Below are 17918 nucleotides of genomic sequence, written 5' to 3' on the forward strand. Positions count from 1 at the left end.
CTTTGTTTTTTTTTTTTTTCTCGTTTTTTACCCCAAAATGCCCGCGCGGGGCGGGGCGCGGCAGCGAGGGCGCTGAGACGAGGCAGAGCCGCGCGCTGTGCACAGCACACACAGAAACGCTTTATCACAGAGCCGAGGACAGAAAGCATCAACTTACAGTTCTCTGGAAAAGGGCTCCCCACGAGGAGGAAACGAAAAAACAAAACAAAAAAAAAAAAACCAACAGAACGAGGAAAAGAAAAAAAGCGCTCATGACGTAACCTTTCACCCCCCCCCAAAAAAAATAATAAAGAAGAGAGCCATGACAACACCCCCGGTCGGCATCCCATTTCGGCCCCCCCTAATTACATACATTCATTACACGGTGCACGCACGGAGCGGACGTGGGAAATGAGCGGGAGCACGAGCATCCGATAGAGGAGACCCGGGGCTAATGTCGACAGCAACAGAGAGAAAATCAGACACGAGCCAGGGCCTGGGGGCCACGGCTTTTGTCCGGCTGGGCAAAGAGCTGGAGGTGACGCTGAGCGGGGAGCGGAGGGTGCTGGGCAGGGCCACGGCACATTTCGGGAGCCCAGCGGGCACCGAGGGTGACCCAGGCCCTGCCACAACGGTGCCAGCCCCGTGCCCGGAGCCAACGTGCGACCTCAGCACACGTGGCTGAGCCAGGCACCAAGGAGGCGGCGGTGGCTGAAAGCAGAAACAGCCCTGGAGCCCTCGAGTCCTGCGCCCGTGGAGCAGCAGGAGATGCGGTGCCTTTTTCGAGATGTAGGGGTACGCTGGTGACAGCACTAGGCAGCGATCTTCTGGGGCACTAGAGAAAGCCCTAGCAAAAACACACACGACCCGCTCCGCAGGTGAGCTGGGCACAGCTGAGGTGCTCAGGCCAAGGAGGGGCAAGGGCTCTCCTCCCCAAAGAAGGGCTGAGGATCTTTCCCAAGGGCAAGACCCAGTCCTTCCCTTCCTCCGACTCTGCTATGCCCTGCAAAGGCAGCACTGACAAGGCATGGGAAGTGCCCCCCAGTGCCCCAGTGCTCCCCCACTGCAACGCAGTGGGCAGGAATAGCACAGAGAGGTGGGTAAGGAGCAAGCTTTGAACCCCAGCGTCCTGTAGCCTTGTGAAGGCTCAGCTGCTCTCCAGCACAGACACCTGCGCAGGAATTGATAGCAGGAAGTGTGCATGGGCCTGGCAAGGAATAGTTTCCATTTGGGATCAGCATCTCCCTAAAAGAAGGCTCTTTTTTCCCCACTCACATTGACAAAGTTGTTCCCATCCCTTTGCTCTCATCTTTTACAGACCTGCTCGCTCCAAAGGGTTCAGCATTGTAGGATTGCACACAGAAGGATTGTCTCAAAAAGCCTGGACACCTGAAGAACGACAACAGTTGGAATGAACGTGCTGCAAAAGGAGACTTGGGCTTCCCCATATCTTCCGGGACCAAGCTAGCTTGAGCCTGCAAAGTTCATTCACCGGGATACTCTATGAAGGTTGGGCTCAGACACTTCCTGCACAGAGGCTAAGCAGCTTTAGAGACCCCTGAAATGCAGGGAAGGAAAGAAGTCCTGATTTCAGTGATGCCTGAACCATCTTTAACAAGATGCTTGATTTTTGTTGGTGGGAAAGGCCTGCTGCAGCTAACCCCAGGAGGTGCCCGTGCAGCTGGGGCTCGGCTGAGCCCAGCCTCCCGGCTCCCTCCCAGGGCTGCGTTCCCCAGCGCAGCGCCCGAGAGCGACACCTGAAGATGCAGAAGGGACACGGCCTCCTCCAGCCTCTCCAAGTGCAGCATCGGGCTTCTGGAGGAAACAAAGGCTGAATTTCCAGCATTTTGCAGCCTCACACTTTCAGCCCAGAGGCACGTTAGTCTGTAGGTATTGCACTACTCCCGGCTCCCCTCTGCCCAACTACTGAGCCCCCCGCAGCGCCGAACACGCAGCCTGCAGCACCCCTCCGGGCTGGCACAGGGAGATGGGGTGGGTTGGGAGCTGTTCCCCAGCCTACTGAAGGGGCTGTCATGGAGCGATGCCACGAGCTGGATGAACAAGCTGTCAAGTAGCGACTGAAAGGGGAGAATGTCTTGAAAGACTTTTGATAGATTATTTGGTAAATACATGGATACATCTAACGGCAGCAGCTTGCAAGACCCCCAGCCTGCACTCCGAGAGCAGCACACCGTACAGCCTTCAGCATCTGCAGGCATGGGGTGAAGTTTGGGTCCCGTACTTCTAGGCAAGAAACAATGTCAATTCACAAAGATCCTCGCCAACTTCATCGCCTCGCAGAGGGGAAGAGCTTCCCACCAGCCTGGTTACCTTCTGGGACCTGAATGAACCAGTCCTGAGTGCTGCTGCGAAGACAGATGGAAAGGGACAGAGCCCCAGGAGGAGGGTTCCTCTTCTACACTCCTCTACAAGGAATCCCAAGGACAGCTGAAGATTGTGATGAGAATAAAGAGATTTTGACCCCCTCTCTTGGCATGTAAAGCACACAAACAAGACCTGTCTCCTCCTTGTCTAAAGGGTTCCATTTCTTCTCTCTGGGAGAGGATGGGACTGCTGGAGTTCAAGATGCTACGGTGTCCTGCTGACAGAAGGACGAGCCTAAACCGAGCACTGCCAAGTGACACCAAATCTTGTCTTGGCTACAGCGCGCAGCCCTCAAAGAGCAAACTATCCGTGTCTCAGACATCCGAAGCAGTGATTTCCAACAGCAGACACTGCCACAGACAACGTCCGAGTCACCCAGCTGTCTGTCCAACAGAGTCCATGCACACAACACCGCCCGGCGCACCCGGGTGCTGGAGCCAGGTGCCTGGTTTCTGCCTCCAGCAGGCGTGGACGTGCACGCAGCTCCCTGACTGCCCTGAGGTACGGAGGATACGTGTGAACCCAGTGTCCGCGACCCCCGAGTCACTGGCGGTCGGATACACCCGTGAGCATGCGAGGTGCTAAGTGGCTCCAGTGGGATGCGGGGTCCGGGCGAGCCACGCCGGGGCTGGCAGAGCGGGGACGGTCCCTGGAGGCGCCCAGTCCTCATCTGTCCATGCCTGGCGCGGCCGGCGGGACGAAGCGTGGGCTCCCAAGCACAGAGGGACGGGGTGACAGCAGCGTGAAGGTGAAGGCTGAAGCCGTTGCGACGTCCAGAGAGCCGAGGTGACCACATCAGCGTTGCCAGGAATCGCTTGCTTCCCCCACACAGTGTCACAGATCTAGAGAAGTCACTAGCGATTTTTGAATCCAAGTGAATTGGCATGGCTACTTTGGACTACTGTAACGTGGGAGCAATTCTACTCGATGGCCTTTAATACATGGCATTTACATAGCACCTTTCATCCCAGGCTTTAAGTGCTTTAACGGAAGTGGGAACTGCACACCCATCAGCACAGGGGAACCGAGGCACAGAGTGGTTAAGTGACTTGCCTTAGGTCACTCGGCAAAACCGTGGCAGAGCCTGGACAGCCTCACACCTCCCGACTCCATCAGTTGGTCAGACCACGCTGCTGCCTCAAGGGAAGCCACTCCGGTCCCTGCCCTCCCCAGCAACGTGCTCCTATCAATTAATTCTCCAGTGAGGTCTCACCCTCCTTTCTGATGCACAAATATATGACAACCAAAAAAAAAAAGAAAAAAAAAAGTGCAGTAAACTAAATGTTTAAAAAAGCACATTTGTGCTGTCTCTGTGCAAAGATAAAAGAAATAAATACATGATTAAAAAATTAAAAAGGTTCACAGTATTACACATGGATAGGTAGCTACGGTAGTGCACATCTGGAAAACACTGTGTTACTACCCAGGATTCTCTACACCCAGCTGGATGTCTCCGTTGGGAGCTGTGGGTGAGGTGAGTGGGTGGTTTCTTTGCTGCCCACATCTGGGATAAGTAGAAATAGACGGTTATAGTTTTGCTCCTTTCTGAAATGCAGTGCCCGGGATCCTGCAGTGCAGCAATACTGGTGTCGGCAAGCTCTTCCCCATCCCACTGGAACGGCTGCATCAACGAAAAGGGAACACATCGACCTGCAGAGGGAATCGCTGCTCTCTGGGGCTTCTGTGTCTGCATAGAGATTACTGCAAGAGGCAGAGAAAAGAGAGTCAACACCCGTGCATCCGCCCTGCATCTGGTCTGAGCCCAGCCAAATCCCCAGAGCCACAACGAGCACGAAGAGGACAACTTGCTTCTTTTGCATCCCAGTAACAACAACGCGTCTGGAGAACTTCAGACCCCCGAGCTTTCACTGCACTCAACCCCTGCCGAGCCGAAGGGGTCTCTGCCAGCGCAGCAGCCCTCACCTGCTGCCACAGAGCTGAGCCGAGCTGCGGCAGGGCTCCGCCGCGGCCATGCAAGAGCCCCATGCTGCACAGAGGCCACAGCAGCTCCCCCTGCAAGGCCAGCTTGCAGAGGGAGCGCAAGGTCCGACCTTGACCCACCGGGCACCCAGCACGTGCTTCTTGTACACTTACTGTATCGCTCTCCTCATCGGAGACAGAGTGGAGCTGAGCGCTATAGTGGAGCGGGGAGTAAACCCAACTCCTCTCGTCTGTCGGCTGCCAGAGTGGCCAGAGACGGCGGGGAGAATGCAAGGAGAGCAGCAGCAGAGCAGGGAGCAAAGGAGAGAAGAGGAAAAAATAAAAGGAGAAAATAAAAGAGTAGGAAACAATACAGTAAGAACAGCTGTCCGCCTGGAGGGAGAGAACTGAGCTCAGTGCTGGGTCTCAGCAGAGGAGCCTTCCTCAGCCTCGATACCTACCTGCTCCCTACCTTCTGGGACATGGGACAACCTCTCCTCTTGCAGGGACAGATCTGAGTGCTTTGGAAGTGCCAGGGAAGCCTCAGCTCCCTGCCACAGCATCACCCTGACCTCAGAGAAACCAGGAGACATGGCAAGCGACTTACCTAGGGGCAGGGACAGAGCTCCTGGTTCCTGCTACCCACTCTCAGCTCCCAAACCCCATTTTCTGAGCCCCAGGCGTGCTACAAATTGGCATCTCGAGTGTCCAGGAGGGCTTTTACAGTGGCACCTGACCTGGTTTGCTGTGCCTTCCCCCTTCCCTGCAGGCCAAGCAAGGCAGCAGACGGGTGGGTTGGATCATGGTGGGTGGTGGGCACAGAAAGGAACCAGTTAGTTCCCACTGAGAGCCTTGGAGACAGCAGAGGGGTGATGAGAACAGGTACAACAAAGGAGGCAAAACACAACTGGATCTTGGGAATAATGTGGGGGAAGGGGACGTGTGGTGGGAGCCAGTTAGCGCAGCTCTGGGCACCGGTGTGACAAAACGCTTCTGCTTCTGACTCAGCACAGAAATCCTGGCAGGTTCAAGGGCTGGTGACTCCCGGGGGACCCACCTGCACTGCAAAGTGGCTCTGCTGGCTCCAGAGGTGCCCCCATATCAGGGGTGGAAGCTGGCCCCATGGCCCAGCCTGGGCTTGCAGAGGAAGAGAAATGGAACTGGGTGCTTGAAAGAAGCCTGGGGGGGTCCCGGCCTGGGAACCAAGCGGAACAGTCTACGGTGTGCAAGAAACTACAAGAAGCTAGAGCAGCTTTGAAGCACTGGGCTCCGCATGCTGGACCCCATCAGTAAGTGCAGCTGCGTTAGCAGAGACCGCTGGGAGGAAGGAAGGAAGAGAAAACCTTGCCTGGAGCTTTTTGCAGGGCTCTGCTGAAGGCGCAGCAACGTTCAACGCTGCACCAAGTCTGCCCCACATCCTGTTTTTCACCCATCCTGACCCAACCACATGCTCCAGCCAGCCCCTTTTCGAGCCTTCTGGGAGTCCAGATGCATGCAGGGAGCTGCAAACCCAGCGGGGAGATAAAAAAAAAAAAAAAAAAATAAAAAGTAGGAGCATCCGGCGCTCGGCATTAACCCTGCTGGTGCTGGGCCAGCCAAACCCAGCGTGGGGGCAGGAAAAGCTGCTGGGAGGAGCTAGCTGCCTGTTTGCCCACACTGCCAAGCTCAGGAGCATGCCCCTGCTTCCCTGTGCATCCTGCCTGATGCCTGCTCCCCTGCCTGGCTCCAAGGCGGCAGGCGCTGCGCCAACCACGCTACGCAAACGCTTGTGCCGAGGCCCTGACAGTGCTGTCACTACCCTCTGAGGAAGACAGCAGCTCTCACACACCCTGAGAAAGGGAATGCCAAAACCCAGAGCAAGCCCTAAACACTGAACTGCCTCGCTGCACCTTCTGGAAGGGAAAGGAAAACTTCCACAGCTCACAGAAACCTGCTTGAGGAGGGAGCCCGTGAGTGATGCCAGCAAGGGCTGGGAGCAGAAACCATCCCTGATCCATCAGTAACTCAAACTCCTTTGGCTTTACGAGTGCTCAGCCTCCCAGCCACCAGAAATAAGACTGGCCACAGGCCTAAGAGGTCAAAACTGGCTTAACAGCAGCTCCAGAGCATCTCAACAGCCTCTTTGGAACCCAGTCTGGCTTCCTGAGCCAAGGGAGCTGTGCCTAATGTCACCTACAAATGGTTTGTCTGCAGGTTTGTCCAAGGGCTGGGTGATGCTGTGGCCCATCCCATGCCAGGAGCTGTGCACTTAGCCTGCAGAAAAGCAGGGCAGAGTCTTCATTTCTGTCAGATCCTACAGAAATCCATTTCTGCAGTTATGATCTGCCTCCCTGGTTTCTACTGAGCTGGTTCCTAGCAGCCACAGAGGACAGAGCTACAGCATCCAGGGAAAAAGGAGCTGCTGGACCCAGCGTTTCAAAGCTGCAGCTCTGCTCCCCTATGTGCTAGCACATTCACTTACAGTCCCAGAGGAAAGCGAGGTGGTTCGGAGTCTGCGCTGTCGGGGAGAGTAAATCCAGTACCTCCCATCTGTGAACTGGATGGCCCCAGGGCAAGTGAGGTGAGAAAGGAAACAGAGGAAAAAAAGATGATGTGAAGGACAGGATGAAAGAGAAAGCAAAAGAAAACCACAACACCAACAAACAAAGCAAAACAACAAACAAAGAAACAACAACAAAAAAGAGAACAAGGGGTTGTGCAACTCCAGGGCTGAACGGATCGGCGGGCAGGGAAGCCGTGCGTGGGAAGAGCGGTGCCCGTGCCTGGGACAGTCTCTGCGCCTTTATTCCCCTGAGGGTGAGCAGGAGGATAAAGCACTCTCCTTTCAGCAGCAGATTTCCAAAGAACAGACCCCAGTCCCCTGGGACTCGACAAATCGTTCTCTGTCCGTCGCAACCCCCCGACACCGCTCCTGGGGCAGCCCTGTGGGAGCAGCCATGGGTGCTGCCTCCCTGGAGCTGCAGTTCAAGTGGTTTTCCGAGAAAAGTGCCTGCGGGAGCCCAGGTCAGCTCTTCCCTTCATCCCAGCAGTGACAAACGCTGCACGGCACACGACACACATTTAATGCAAAACTCAAGGACTCGGATGAGGTATGAGATGCTGATGGGCGGCCAGTCACGCTCTCCGGGAGCACACATTGCACACAAATGGTTTCTTCTCGACAGGGAGGAACCCCTGGGAAGCTGGGGGGAGTCCATGTGCCCACGGCCATGGAGGGAGGGGAGCTGCCCCCTGCTAGGAGACACTTGCCAGCGGAACCGGCAGTATCTGCAAGCAGCTTGCACACAGCTGCCATCCACAGGCAAAGAAAGAGCAGCCAGTGTTAGAGGGAGCTGTTTGCATTTTGAACAGCATGCATAAAAACCCAAACAGACAAGCTTTTAAAATGGAGCCGATTCCTCCTGCAGCTCCCACGAGCCTCCAAATGACTCGGCAATGAGTGAGCAGCTCTGCAGCAGAGTCACGCAAGCCCAGGGAAAGCCAAACGCTGCCCGTTTTAGGTTTGTCTGAAGGAGTTCACAGGGCACAGCTCGTCTCCACTGCTGTGTAACCCACAGCGAGGCAGAGTGGGGCACCTTTTTTAATGAGAAGATCCCAGTGCTGGAACATGGGGGAGAGCCGCCACGGGGCAGACCCTCAGCTCTGCTCTGGGAATCCACGAAGCAGGTACGCGTTGCTAAAATCTCCTCTCCAGCCTGCAGACGCTGCTCAGACATTGCAGAAGCTGGCTGAGGAACACGGCCCCCGGGCTCCACAGCACTCTGCTGCCAACCAGCAACCACCTCACTTACTCCCTGTCTCAGTACTAGATTTCCACTGCATCACCTACTGCATCTGCCTGCGGGGAAAGGAAAAGCCAGAGTTCACCAGAGCCCGAGGTCAGCCCCACTGCAACCGCCTCTGCTCCGGCTCTGGGCAGCTCCAGCACACGTCTGTGTTGCAGCTCCAGCTGAGGGAGCCCCTGCTGCACCTGCGTTCACCTTGGCTTGTCCCAGGAGTGAACATGCTGGCCTAGATAAGCCCTTCAGTGCTTCTGCTTGGAAGTAGAGCAGCACACCTACGGCTACCTCCGCAGCAGCAGCACCTGTTTGAGCCCCACTAGATGCTGCTCTCTGTTCTCCAAGGGCTAGGCTGGTTCCCTGCGTTCAAAACCTGTTCAGTGTTAAGATCTGAAGGCACTCGACACAAGGGCAGACTCTACCCTGTGCACCCTACTGCCAAAATAGAGATTATTACAGCCTCGTCCAAACATTTCCCTCACACCCCTCACGGGCCAGGCAGAAAGGGTATCTTACAAAGTATATGTCTGTGACTGGCACATCATCTTCATCCGAGGCCTGGCTGGCTGGTTCGGAGGCCTGGCTGGCCGTCTCCACCTCTATTGTAGCCGTGGATGTTCCAATGGCACAGGCTGAAGAAGCCGCCTCTCTGGAGGGGGGAAGAAATGACAGCACCGAGTCAGCACGGTCAGAAAAGAAGGAACAAGGAAGGCTCGGTGATTTAGTGCAGAGGATAATTTGCTCTAACATCCAGAAAGATCAGGTCAGGTCAGAAGGAGCATCACTCAGCAGCGTCTCACAGCTGTGTGAGAGCCTCGCTCTCCAGGGAAGTCGATGCCCCAACAAGACCAGCCTCTGGCAGAAGCAGCCACAGACAGAAGGCAGCGGGCAGGGCCCTGCACGGCTGCTGGAAGCTCCAGAGCACTCACTCTTTGTCGTCTTCTTCAGGAGCTACGATCTCAACATCACACTTGGGCTCCAGCTCTACGCTGATCTGCTGAAGCTCCTCTTCAACCCGCACCTCCTCGTGTGACCTGGGAACCAAGGACACAAGGAGCGAGGCTCAGCCAGACCCGAGGCTTGGGGTAACCAAACCTCCCGGGCAAAAGAGTCAGTCCTGTCAAGACTGCAGTGCTCAAAGCCAAAGAGGTGGGAAAAGAGGGCAAGAGGAAAGGGATTAGCTAACCAGTGCTGCAGAAAAGATGGCAATGTCAACCTGAGTACAGAGCCAAAAGGAAAATTGGCCTCTGGGGAAAACCCATGCCCAGAGTTATCCATCAGCTGCACAAGGGGCAAAGCCTCCAACCTCTTCTGAGGCTCCCGGTGCACTGAAGCTGCTCCGGCTTGCTCTGGGGTTAACATCCTATTTATCTGCACGCTCAGGAGCAGTTTGTGACAGTCTTCAATTTAATACCTCATGCTATTAAAGTAATTGCTTGTGTTAGCAGGGCTGGCTCTACAGCCCTCCTGGGAAGGAGAAGCTGGTGTTTGCCAAGCCAAGGGCACGGGCTGGGGCAGGGAGGAGCTTCAGGTCTATGAGAAGCCCTGGCCAGCTCTGCTCCATCCCTGGCTGGTGCTCGGCCGAGAGCTGCTGCCAGCAGGCAGCACCACTCCATCCGGGTCGGTGCTGCTGTAGGGGTGGATTCACAAACCTGGAGGGAATTCCCCAGCAGATTAGGGTAATCAGAGGCTTGCCACATTCCAGGCTCAAACAAATTGGAGAAGGGCTTTTTCATTTCAACTCAGGAATGTAAATTCCCAGAGATTCATGCTTTAATAACTTTGTTTTCGCACATACACACAAAGGTCCCTGTTCCCCTAGAAAGGATGTTGATACCATCACAAGAAATGGAGAAATTAGGCAAAAAAAAAAAAAAAAAAGCAAAGAGGGTCACACTTATGTGAGGTGGCTGTAGTTGTGGCAAGATCTACCTCTGACCAAGTCATTAAGCTCCCTGGACAGTCTGGGGACACTCACTTCTAGGACATGATTCACCTGACCCATTTTCAGATGAGCAGTCACATCCTGCAGTGACTCCCTCCATGACGTATCGAGGGAGCCTGGAGTAATTCAGGTGAAGTCACCGCATTTTGCAAAGTGGGTCCTGTCACAGGTGCCTGAGTTTAAGTCTCCAATATTCAGCAGTTTCAGACAATGCATTCTGCAGGAGGTGAGATGCCTTACAGGTCCCTGCCACTTGGATGGGTGCTGTAAATCAATAGCAACTTGCCCTCTAGTGACAGGAACTTCCCAAAATTCATTAAAAAATACCGTGGAAAAGGATTTTTTTCACAGGCTGCATGGTGTGAAACTCAGCAAATCGCTAAGAACTAGGAGTGAGGGGAGATGTTTGTGGGATGCTGTAAACACCCATCTTCCCAAGTCCCTGCCTTCCTCTGAGGCACCAAACATTGGCTGCACAGAGAGAGGACATCAGTCCGTCCAGCAGCTCCTCTGGCTATGGCGTGTCCCCAGACTGAGTTTGTGATGTGCATTTCAAAACCTGTACCTACAACAATTACAAGATGTCCCAGAAACCTAGGGCACAGTGAGCAGCAAGTGTAAGGATCCTCATTCAGGTCCCACTGACACAGGCAACAGGGTTATTTTTACTGGTGCAAAAGCATGCAAGATAATTACACGATGTGAGATTCTAAATCCAGACGCTCTTATGCAGCAGGGAGTTTTGTCCCACCTTCCCCTTGGCTCTGAGCCACCCATCACCACAGGCCAGAAAAAGCCTCAAAGCACCCAGGTTTCTGAGAACACTGAAGTTCACGCAGCCTCCACGCTACATCTCTGGTGGTCTGAATGTGCTCAGTACCTTGCAAAGTCAGAGCCCTCTCTTATATTCGTGTCCACTTCACCACGGCAGATGCACAAAGGAGGATTTTTCCTGCTTTTAAGACTTGGTTACTGAGAGGGGGGGGCATAAGGGACCATTTTCATTGATTCAAGTGCTGGTTGAGGGGGTAAGTTTAGACAACTCAACCAAATTGAGTTGTCCCCTTTCCCATCAAATAACAATATTAAAGATTCCTTGCAGAGCACTGGGAGATCTGCTATAGTGAAAATTCTGTGCAAGAAATGGGGATCATCTGATTGCAGGAAGCAATTCGTCACCCTGCAGAAGACCACCCCAAAGTCTTGGGGCTGCCAATATTCACATGCAGCCCTCCAAGAGGCCTTTGCACAAGGACGAAAGTGAGGTGGGACAAACGTGAGGTCCCTGTGCAGCAGTGCAACAGGAGACAAGACACTTTTCTCACCTGCCATCCTGCCCTGAGGAGTGTGTGCGCCTCCTGCGGAAAGAAACCAGGATAGTAGTTAGAGGAGGGATTTAAGGCAGAAATCCTACACTGCCCCCAAATCTAACTCCCTGCCCCATAAGGGAGATGTTCTACTTAACAGCTGACACTTCTCCCAGCAATAATTAATCCCATCAAAGCTGTGTCTGCTTGCTCCCAGGAGAGATTTAATTAAAATTGGTCATTAGCATTCCAGAGCATAGGGCAGCCTACTGAGAGCTGCAGCACGAAGAGGAACGGCAGCCACTCGACACCAGTGGGAGCAGGGGCCGGGCACTGTCCTCACCTGTACCTGGGCTGCTCAGATGTCTCCGAGGGGGATCGCTCAGGAACAGAGAGAGATGTTGAAGAGAGTGTTGTGGCTATGGAGGCCGTGGTAGCTTCTTCAAAGGAAGGAGGTGTGCAGGGGAGCAGGTCTGGCCTGCCTGCTGGCCCAAAGCGGATGACAGGAGAGATGTAGGAAGAAAAAGAAGAGGTCAAACATCTACACCATCCCAGTGTGATGCTGTTGTACCTGCACACCCTCACTGGGACTGGCCACTTGAAGGCTCAGGCAGGCAAGTTTAGCTGGTTCATGAGAGCAACAGCTTATCCCAAAGCATCCTCTAGAGAGAGCCAGTAAGCACCACTCCAGCACGACAGATAGACACTACAGAAAATGTAATGCCAATGAAGATATCTCACTGGTAACCAAAGCTGGATTAAAGGCTTGGATTGCCAGAGATAAATAACCAAGTGAATTAAGAGATGAATTGAGTGCTCACTGCTTTGCATGGATAGCAATCTAACACTTCTGTGCTCCAGAAGCCTGCCTTTCACCACTTGTCTGTAAATCCAGCCCAGATGGAAGTGAAGAAAAGGGCAAAGAACCAGACCTATTTACCTTTTTCCTTTTCTCCCCCAAATGCAAGATCTTGCCCCATTCAAACACTGACACTGAAGTCCTGCAGTGCACAGTCCCCTTTTTCTACAGGTGGAAACCTCAACTGATTGCTTTTGGGCTGCAACCACTGGTGCCAGGTGGAAGTGCCAGTTGCAGCCGTGACTCAAGAGACCATTTTTACTGCAGAACCATACAGTGCTGCAAAGAAAGGATTTGGTCTTCTTCAACGCAGAGATGTTGCTTCCCAGTCAACTAACTGCTAGCACTGTGACAAGACAGTATCCTCTTACCTTGTCCCCTGTCCTGGTTAAGTTTAGTACCTGCAAAGCACAGCAAGACAGGGAATGAAGAGCTATCCATCAAGGAGGATGCGTTTGGTGCACAGTGGGGAACACAACGAGAACTGAGGAGCATCCTAAGGAACTGCTAAGGAAGAAGAGGGTAATCACACAGCCATCACCACGGACAAGACTACTACCTTCATCATCAAGGGTGGGGTAACTCCTGGCTGCACGGAGATCGTACTGCGTTTCGTCCTTTTCAGAGGGGAGCTGGCTAGCTGAGAACGCAGCTGTTGGACCAGGCATCTTGACAGCTAGCAAGGCACTACGCCCTTTCTTTGAGGGAGATGACTTCAGAGCTGGACGAGAACAGTGAAAGAGAAGATGAAACTACCACCACCACCACCAAAGGCACCTTGCCATTCACAGGCCTTTGCCCTCCGACACACTGCACGGAGAGCTCCTGGGCAGGAGTTTGGCAGGCCACAGAAACCGTGACACCTGAGGGCTCTGCAGCTCCCCAGCTTTGCTTCATATTACAGCAGAAAAGCCTGCTCAGATTCCTGCCCAGAAACTCTCCATGTGGACGCAAGCAGTGGGATGGAGATAAGGCTCTGACTCTCCCATATCACAAGGACAGCGGTTCCTGGGCCATGTACTTACAGGAATTTTTTCGAAACACCGTGTTGGTCATGAATTTGAAGAATCTCTCTGCATAAAAGCTGGGTCTGTGTACTGACACTGTGTCCTACAAAGGCAAGAAGCAATTGTTTCATTTTAAAATTACCCCTCAAGGCAGAATTTCTATAATAGCCAATGCAATCTTTTTTATTCCAACATTTAGCACTCATAGATCCTTAAAATGGAAAGGCTTAACTGAAATGATCTGATTAATGCTATAAATAAGCCTGAAGCGTTGCCTTTGATTTGATTGCATTTGATTACATTCTCACTGTAATTTTATAATGGATTTTGGTGGTTTTATTTCTTTATAGACTTTCTGGATTTTTCAAATATTGACCTGATTACATATATGGAATTTCTTCTGGCTTTGCTGGTTGACATTCAAAGCACACCTGGGTATAATTGCAAATGACACGGACACCAAAATTCAGCCAGAGGTCCCCATACATTTCAAATATTTTGCACTTTTTGTTTTAAATAGTAAAACTGAGCCGTCTCTGCTTCCCATGTTCAACTGTGCTCCTATGACTTAGCATCCACGCAATTCCTTTGCCTTATATTTTAAAGGAAGGTCGGATATGCAATGCTGAAGAAGAGTTTTTCACAGCTGAGATTGCTCTTCTGTAAACACGCATCTGGCTGCTGCTAGGGACAAGACAGCAAGGAAACACTGAAAGGGATTTATTAGCAGGCAGCTTACTGAAGTGGAACTGCAGTCAGTCACCAAAGAGCAAACACAGGGCTTCTCAACTCATACACGAAGGCACATGCCCTGTGCATACAGCTCCTGGTATTGTGGGGAGGAGGAAAATGACAGATGGGAGCAGAGGAGGAAAGCTGGTGGCATGACAGCTAAGCATGAGAGGAGGTGGAGTGAGCAAGAGAACCTGATTGGGAATAAGTGGTACTACACCGCTGTGGAGGCATAAGAGGCAAGAACTATTCCTTTCATCAGCTTCAGCTGTACCAGTTCAGGCACTATAAATAGCGAGGTAATTGGCACCAAGTAGCATAGATGAAGCTGAAGCAGGTAACCCTGCTGAGACCTGGACAACTCCTGCCTCTGTACAGACACTCACCCCATCATGGACAAGGGCCTTCCAGGTGTGTTCCAGCTTCTTGATGAACCTAATTTAAGGGGAGAAGCAGAGAGAAAGAAAGAATCAGCTGCAGGCATGTACTCTATGTCTAAGACACCTTTTGTACTCCGCACAAGAGAGATCGCTGAGCTGCTAATGACATCTTCATCTGGAGAGCAGCTTTCCTCCAGCCAAGAGGTCAGCCGAGCACACTGTCAGCTCGGCAGCTGGGTCAGGACTGCCTGGGAACCCTCCAGGGAAGGAGGCGTGGGGCTGTAAGAGGGGCAGAAAATCACCCTCCACCCCTGGATATATGCTGTCTGTCCCAGGCACTGAGACAGGGAACTTCTTTATGAGCATTTACCTTACCTTACTCTCATCATACCTTTAAAAAATGGGTCTGTGTCACCAGCTGTTTAAAGGACAAGAACAAAATCCACAGCCCCCAACGTGCATCGACAGACAGCTTTAGGTAGCGTGCCTACTCATTATCAAACTCTTCAGGAGAGGAAAATCTTCCTGCTTTCACTCAGCATTAAAATAGATGTTAACACACTTAGAGGATAGATGACTGCAGAGATACCTGCCTGTATGACTGAAGAATATCTATGATTCCTACATGGAGCAGGAGACGCTCTCCTTTGCCATTCACTGCTGGGATTCCTCCCATCCTGCAGGTAAGACAAAACCCCAGTGAGCACGGCCTTAAAACCAGCTGTAACACCCCGAGCAAGACCTGTGGAAGGGCAAGCAGCAGCACTGAAAGCAGAACCCTGTGATGTGGTGGTCAGACAACCCAAAACCTGCAGTCCCTTTGTCAGCAAGTCACCTACCGACCCAGAGCTACGGGCTGCTCAGATCACTAAATATCAGCACAGGATCTGTGTTGCATGCCAACACCTCTACCTGGGCCAGAAAGCACCATGTTTTTTACTTAGCTAGAGAATATTTTATTCTCGGGACCCAAGAGAGCATGAACTGCCTGCCTGTTAGGGCAGCAGATCTTCAAGGACGAACACATTCCCAGTGCCATCCCCACTAATACCAGTCAAAGGTGCAGCACCACCAGCACGAGCACACAACGAAAGCATGCAGGTAGCAGGCAGGCACTGCAATTAAGGATGCTGTTTGAAATGCCAAATATTTCCTGGCTCCACTGTGACTCCACCGAAACCAGAGCAGCTGGTTTCACACGCCACGGCCGCTGGGACAGCTGAAGGCAGCAGGGCCATAACCCCAGGAGAGATGCCCGTATGGCCCACAAGGGCCTCAGTCAGGGATTTCCTGCTCCAGCCTCCACCTCCGCCCCTGCAGCAGCACAAGAGGACCAGGTTTTCACCTACGTGTCGTCTGTGTCTATGGACTCCCCCCGGGCAGCCCCCCCCTGGATGGACTCCATGGCTGTGGAGTAAAGTGCCTTCTGCCCCACGGGGCGCTTCTCATCCGACGTGCTGTGGGCTCCCTCGGACTGCCGCTCCCGTTCTTGCTGGTCTATGTTATGAACCCCGAGCAGGAGGCTGTAGTCCATGATTTTAAAACTTTCCAACACCTACAAATTAGTATCGGGTATGAGAATAAAGACAAAACATCAGGCCAGCAGTTCAAACAAAGCACAGACCCCAAAGCATGGAACAGCCCGTCCACGTTTATGCTAACAACTCCGTTGCCAGAGCTTGAACATTTCTGAGCTTGTCTGCATAGAATTTCCACAACCCGAAGGGCTGAGGGCACACAAGTAACATTGCTGTACCAGGTATCTGTTGCACACTGCATAAGAAAAATGTATTTATTCCCAACAGCCCAGCTACAACTAGCAAGAATGCTGCAATTTTAGGCATCAGGCAGAGGGACACGGGCTTAGTCCTTGGAGACTGTCACAAGATCCAACTCCACTGCTTTGCCTTCAGGGTAAAGAGCAGCAGAGGACTTATCCTGCTTTGGGGTTAGCAGATTAGTAAGGTTCTCAGTCATATGCTCTTCCTCATGCCTGAGAGCCGCAGGCTTTGTTAATCTGCTCCCCAAACTGTCCCCTCCTTACCAGGCAGTCTCGCTGCAACGTCTTCACCAACGCACTGAAGGTGTCTGCATCCAACATCAGGCCCTCGGGCATGTCTTGGATGAAGTCTAGGTCTTTGTATGTGGGGCTGGACTTTTCTTTTTCCTTCTTGGATGCCCGGCGCTTATAGGTTGAGCCTTTCAAGTCAAATTTCAGGTGCATTTTCACCACGCGAGGCAGAATGTTGTTCATCACCACCACGCGGATATTTTTGCCCCCTGATTGCACACAGTACAGTCCATAAAACTTTGGCAGCAGCGTCCGTGGATTCTGGTTCAGGTTCTGAAATGGGGTTGGAAAAAGCATCAGCAGAGGTCATTTTGAAGAGGATTCCTGCTGTTTTTGCTGTTTTCAACACAGAGCACATTAGTGGATCTTGGAGCAGACAGACTAGGGGTTCTTCACCTAGAGATTTTCTGAACTTTACATCAGAGCTTACTGCACACATCTGACAAACCCTTGTGTTGCAGTGGCTTTAGGACCTGAAAATACCACTCTGCCTTGAATACAGGGAATGAGATGTTCATCTCTCTCTGGGCAAATAACCAAGTCCGGAAATTCCCTGCTTTCCCCATCAACAGCAGCTAAAAAAGGGAAACCAAACTGGAAGAGAAAAACATAAATAAGTGGGAACTTCAAGTTTAAAAATAACAGCTATCTTCATCTCTTCAGAAGTGTCAGAAATCAAGAGCCGTTCTCTGGCCCAGAATAAACCAGGGACACAGTACTTTTTTTAAATTTTAAACAAAACAACATCAATTTCCTCCTCCTTCTGGAGAGTTGCTTTATAAAAACACAGTTGGCCAGAGAGCACGGATATCCTGCTCTGCTATCATGTCCTTTTTTTAGGCAGCTGCATTATTAGGAATGACATGACAGACACGAATTGCTTGTTCAGCTTTGGGAAGAAATTTGGGAAGGAAACAGAACATCTCCACATGCTGTGAAGGGAAGGACGGGCCTGACAGATTCTCTGACAGATGGGAGAAGCACAACTGCATTACAATTTCACGCCCCACATCTCACCTCACCTAGCTGGACTCACAAGCGAGCCCTCCTTGTGAGCGTGCTGTTCAGCACAGCGCAAGCTGAAAGCAACAGAAGGAGCCGAGACCGAATGCAAACAGCTCTTGCCCAGCTTGAAAGTGACTCAGGTAAGACCCCTCCGCTTCCTTTTTCACCCAGTCTGTTCACACTGGATGGGTTTCCCAAGAACAGCGTGTGTTAGCACCACAGTAACCACAGACGTGTGAATGCTACAGGCAGCACGTCCCTCGGCACAGACAGGCACCTCCGTGTAATTCTTTAACCTGGTTGCTAGCCAGGGCAACTGCAGAACTCAGGACCACAGTGCAGCTCCTTTCCCATTTATTTTGTACATTAGACAACAGCAAGGCTTTCCAAAAGCGCTCATCCTCTCCAGGAACTTCACTGCCACTTCCAAAATCACACAGCTGGCTGCCAGATACACACCACAACCCAGACCCTGCATCGTTCGAGCAAGTTTTCCCCAATGTGCAGAGCGAGATGAGTCTTTTCAGAAAGAAGAGTGTACAAACACAT

The 17918-nt window shown here is 52.3% G+C and overlaps 1 protein-coding gene across 8 annotated transcripts in view; it reads right to left on the minus strand.

Moving 5' to 3' along the window:
- Positions 1-412: 412 nt before the first annotated feature.
- The window catches only part of PIP5K1C (phosphatidylinositol-4-phosphate 5-kinase type 1 gamma), a 43569-nt gene continuing 26063 nt past the window's right edge, over positions 413-17918 (minus strand). For 2 of the 8 annotated variants that reach the window (XR_014619180.1, XR_014619183.1), the window contains 13 exons: positions 16338-16637; positions 15643-15848; positions 14887-14970; positions 14300-14348; positions 13200-13284; positions 12734-12895; positions 11659-11797; positions 11334-11366; positions 8993-9097; positions 8580-8712; positions 8076-8122; positions 4459-6820; positions 413-4065 (listed from right to left, as the gene is read on the minus strand). Coding sequence is in view for 3 of the 8 variants with exons in the window: in XM_084302792.1 (XP_084158918.1) it covers positions 4063-4065; positions 4459-4542; positions 6746-6820; positions 8580-8712; positions 8993-9097; positions 11334-11366; positions 11659-11797; positions 12734-12895; positions 13200-13284; positions 14300-14348; positions 14887-14970; positions 15643-15848; positions 16338-16637 (1458 nt within the window). In the remaining 5 variants the exon portion in view is untranslated. The other 6 variants (XR_014619181.1, XR_014619182.1, XM_084302792.1 and 3 more) reach the window with 6 other exon arrangements.

Source organism: Netta rufina (genome assembly GCF_964035555.1).
Source record: "Netta rufina genome assembly, chromosome: 28".
In the NCBI taxonomy this organism is placed as follows: Eukaryota; Metazoa; Chordata; class Aves; order Anseriformes; family Anatidae; genus Netta; species Netta rufina.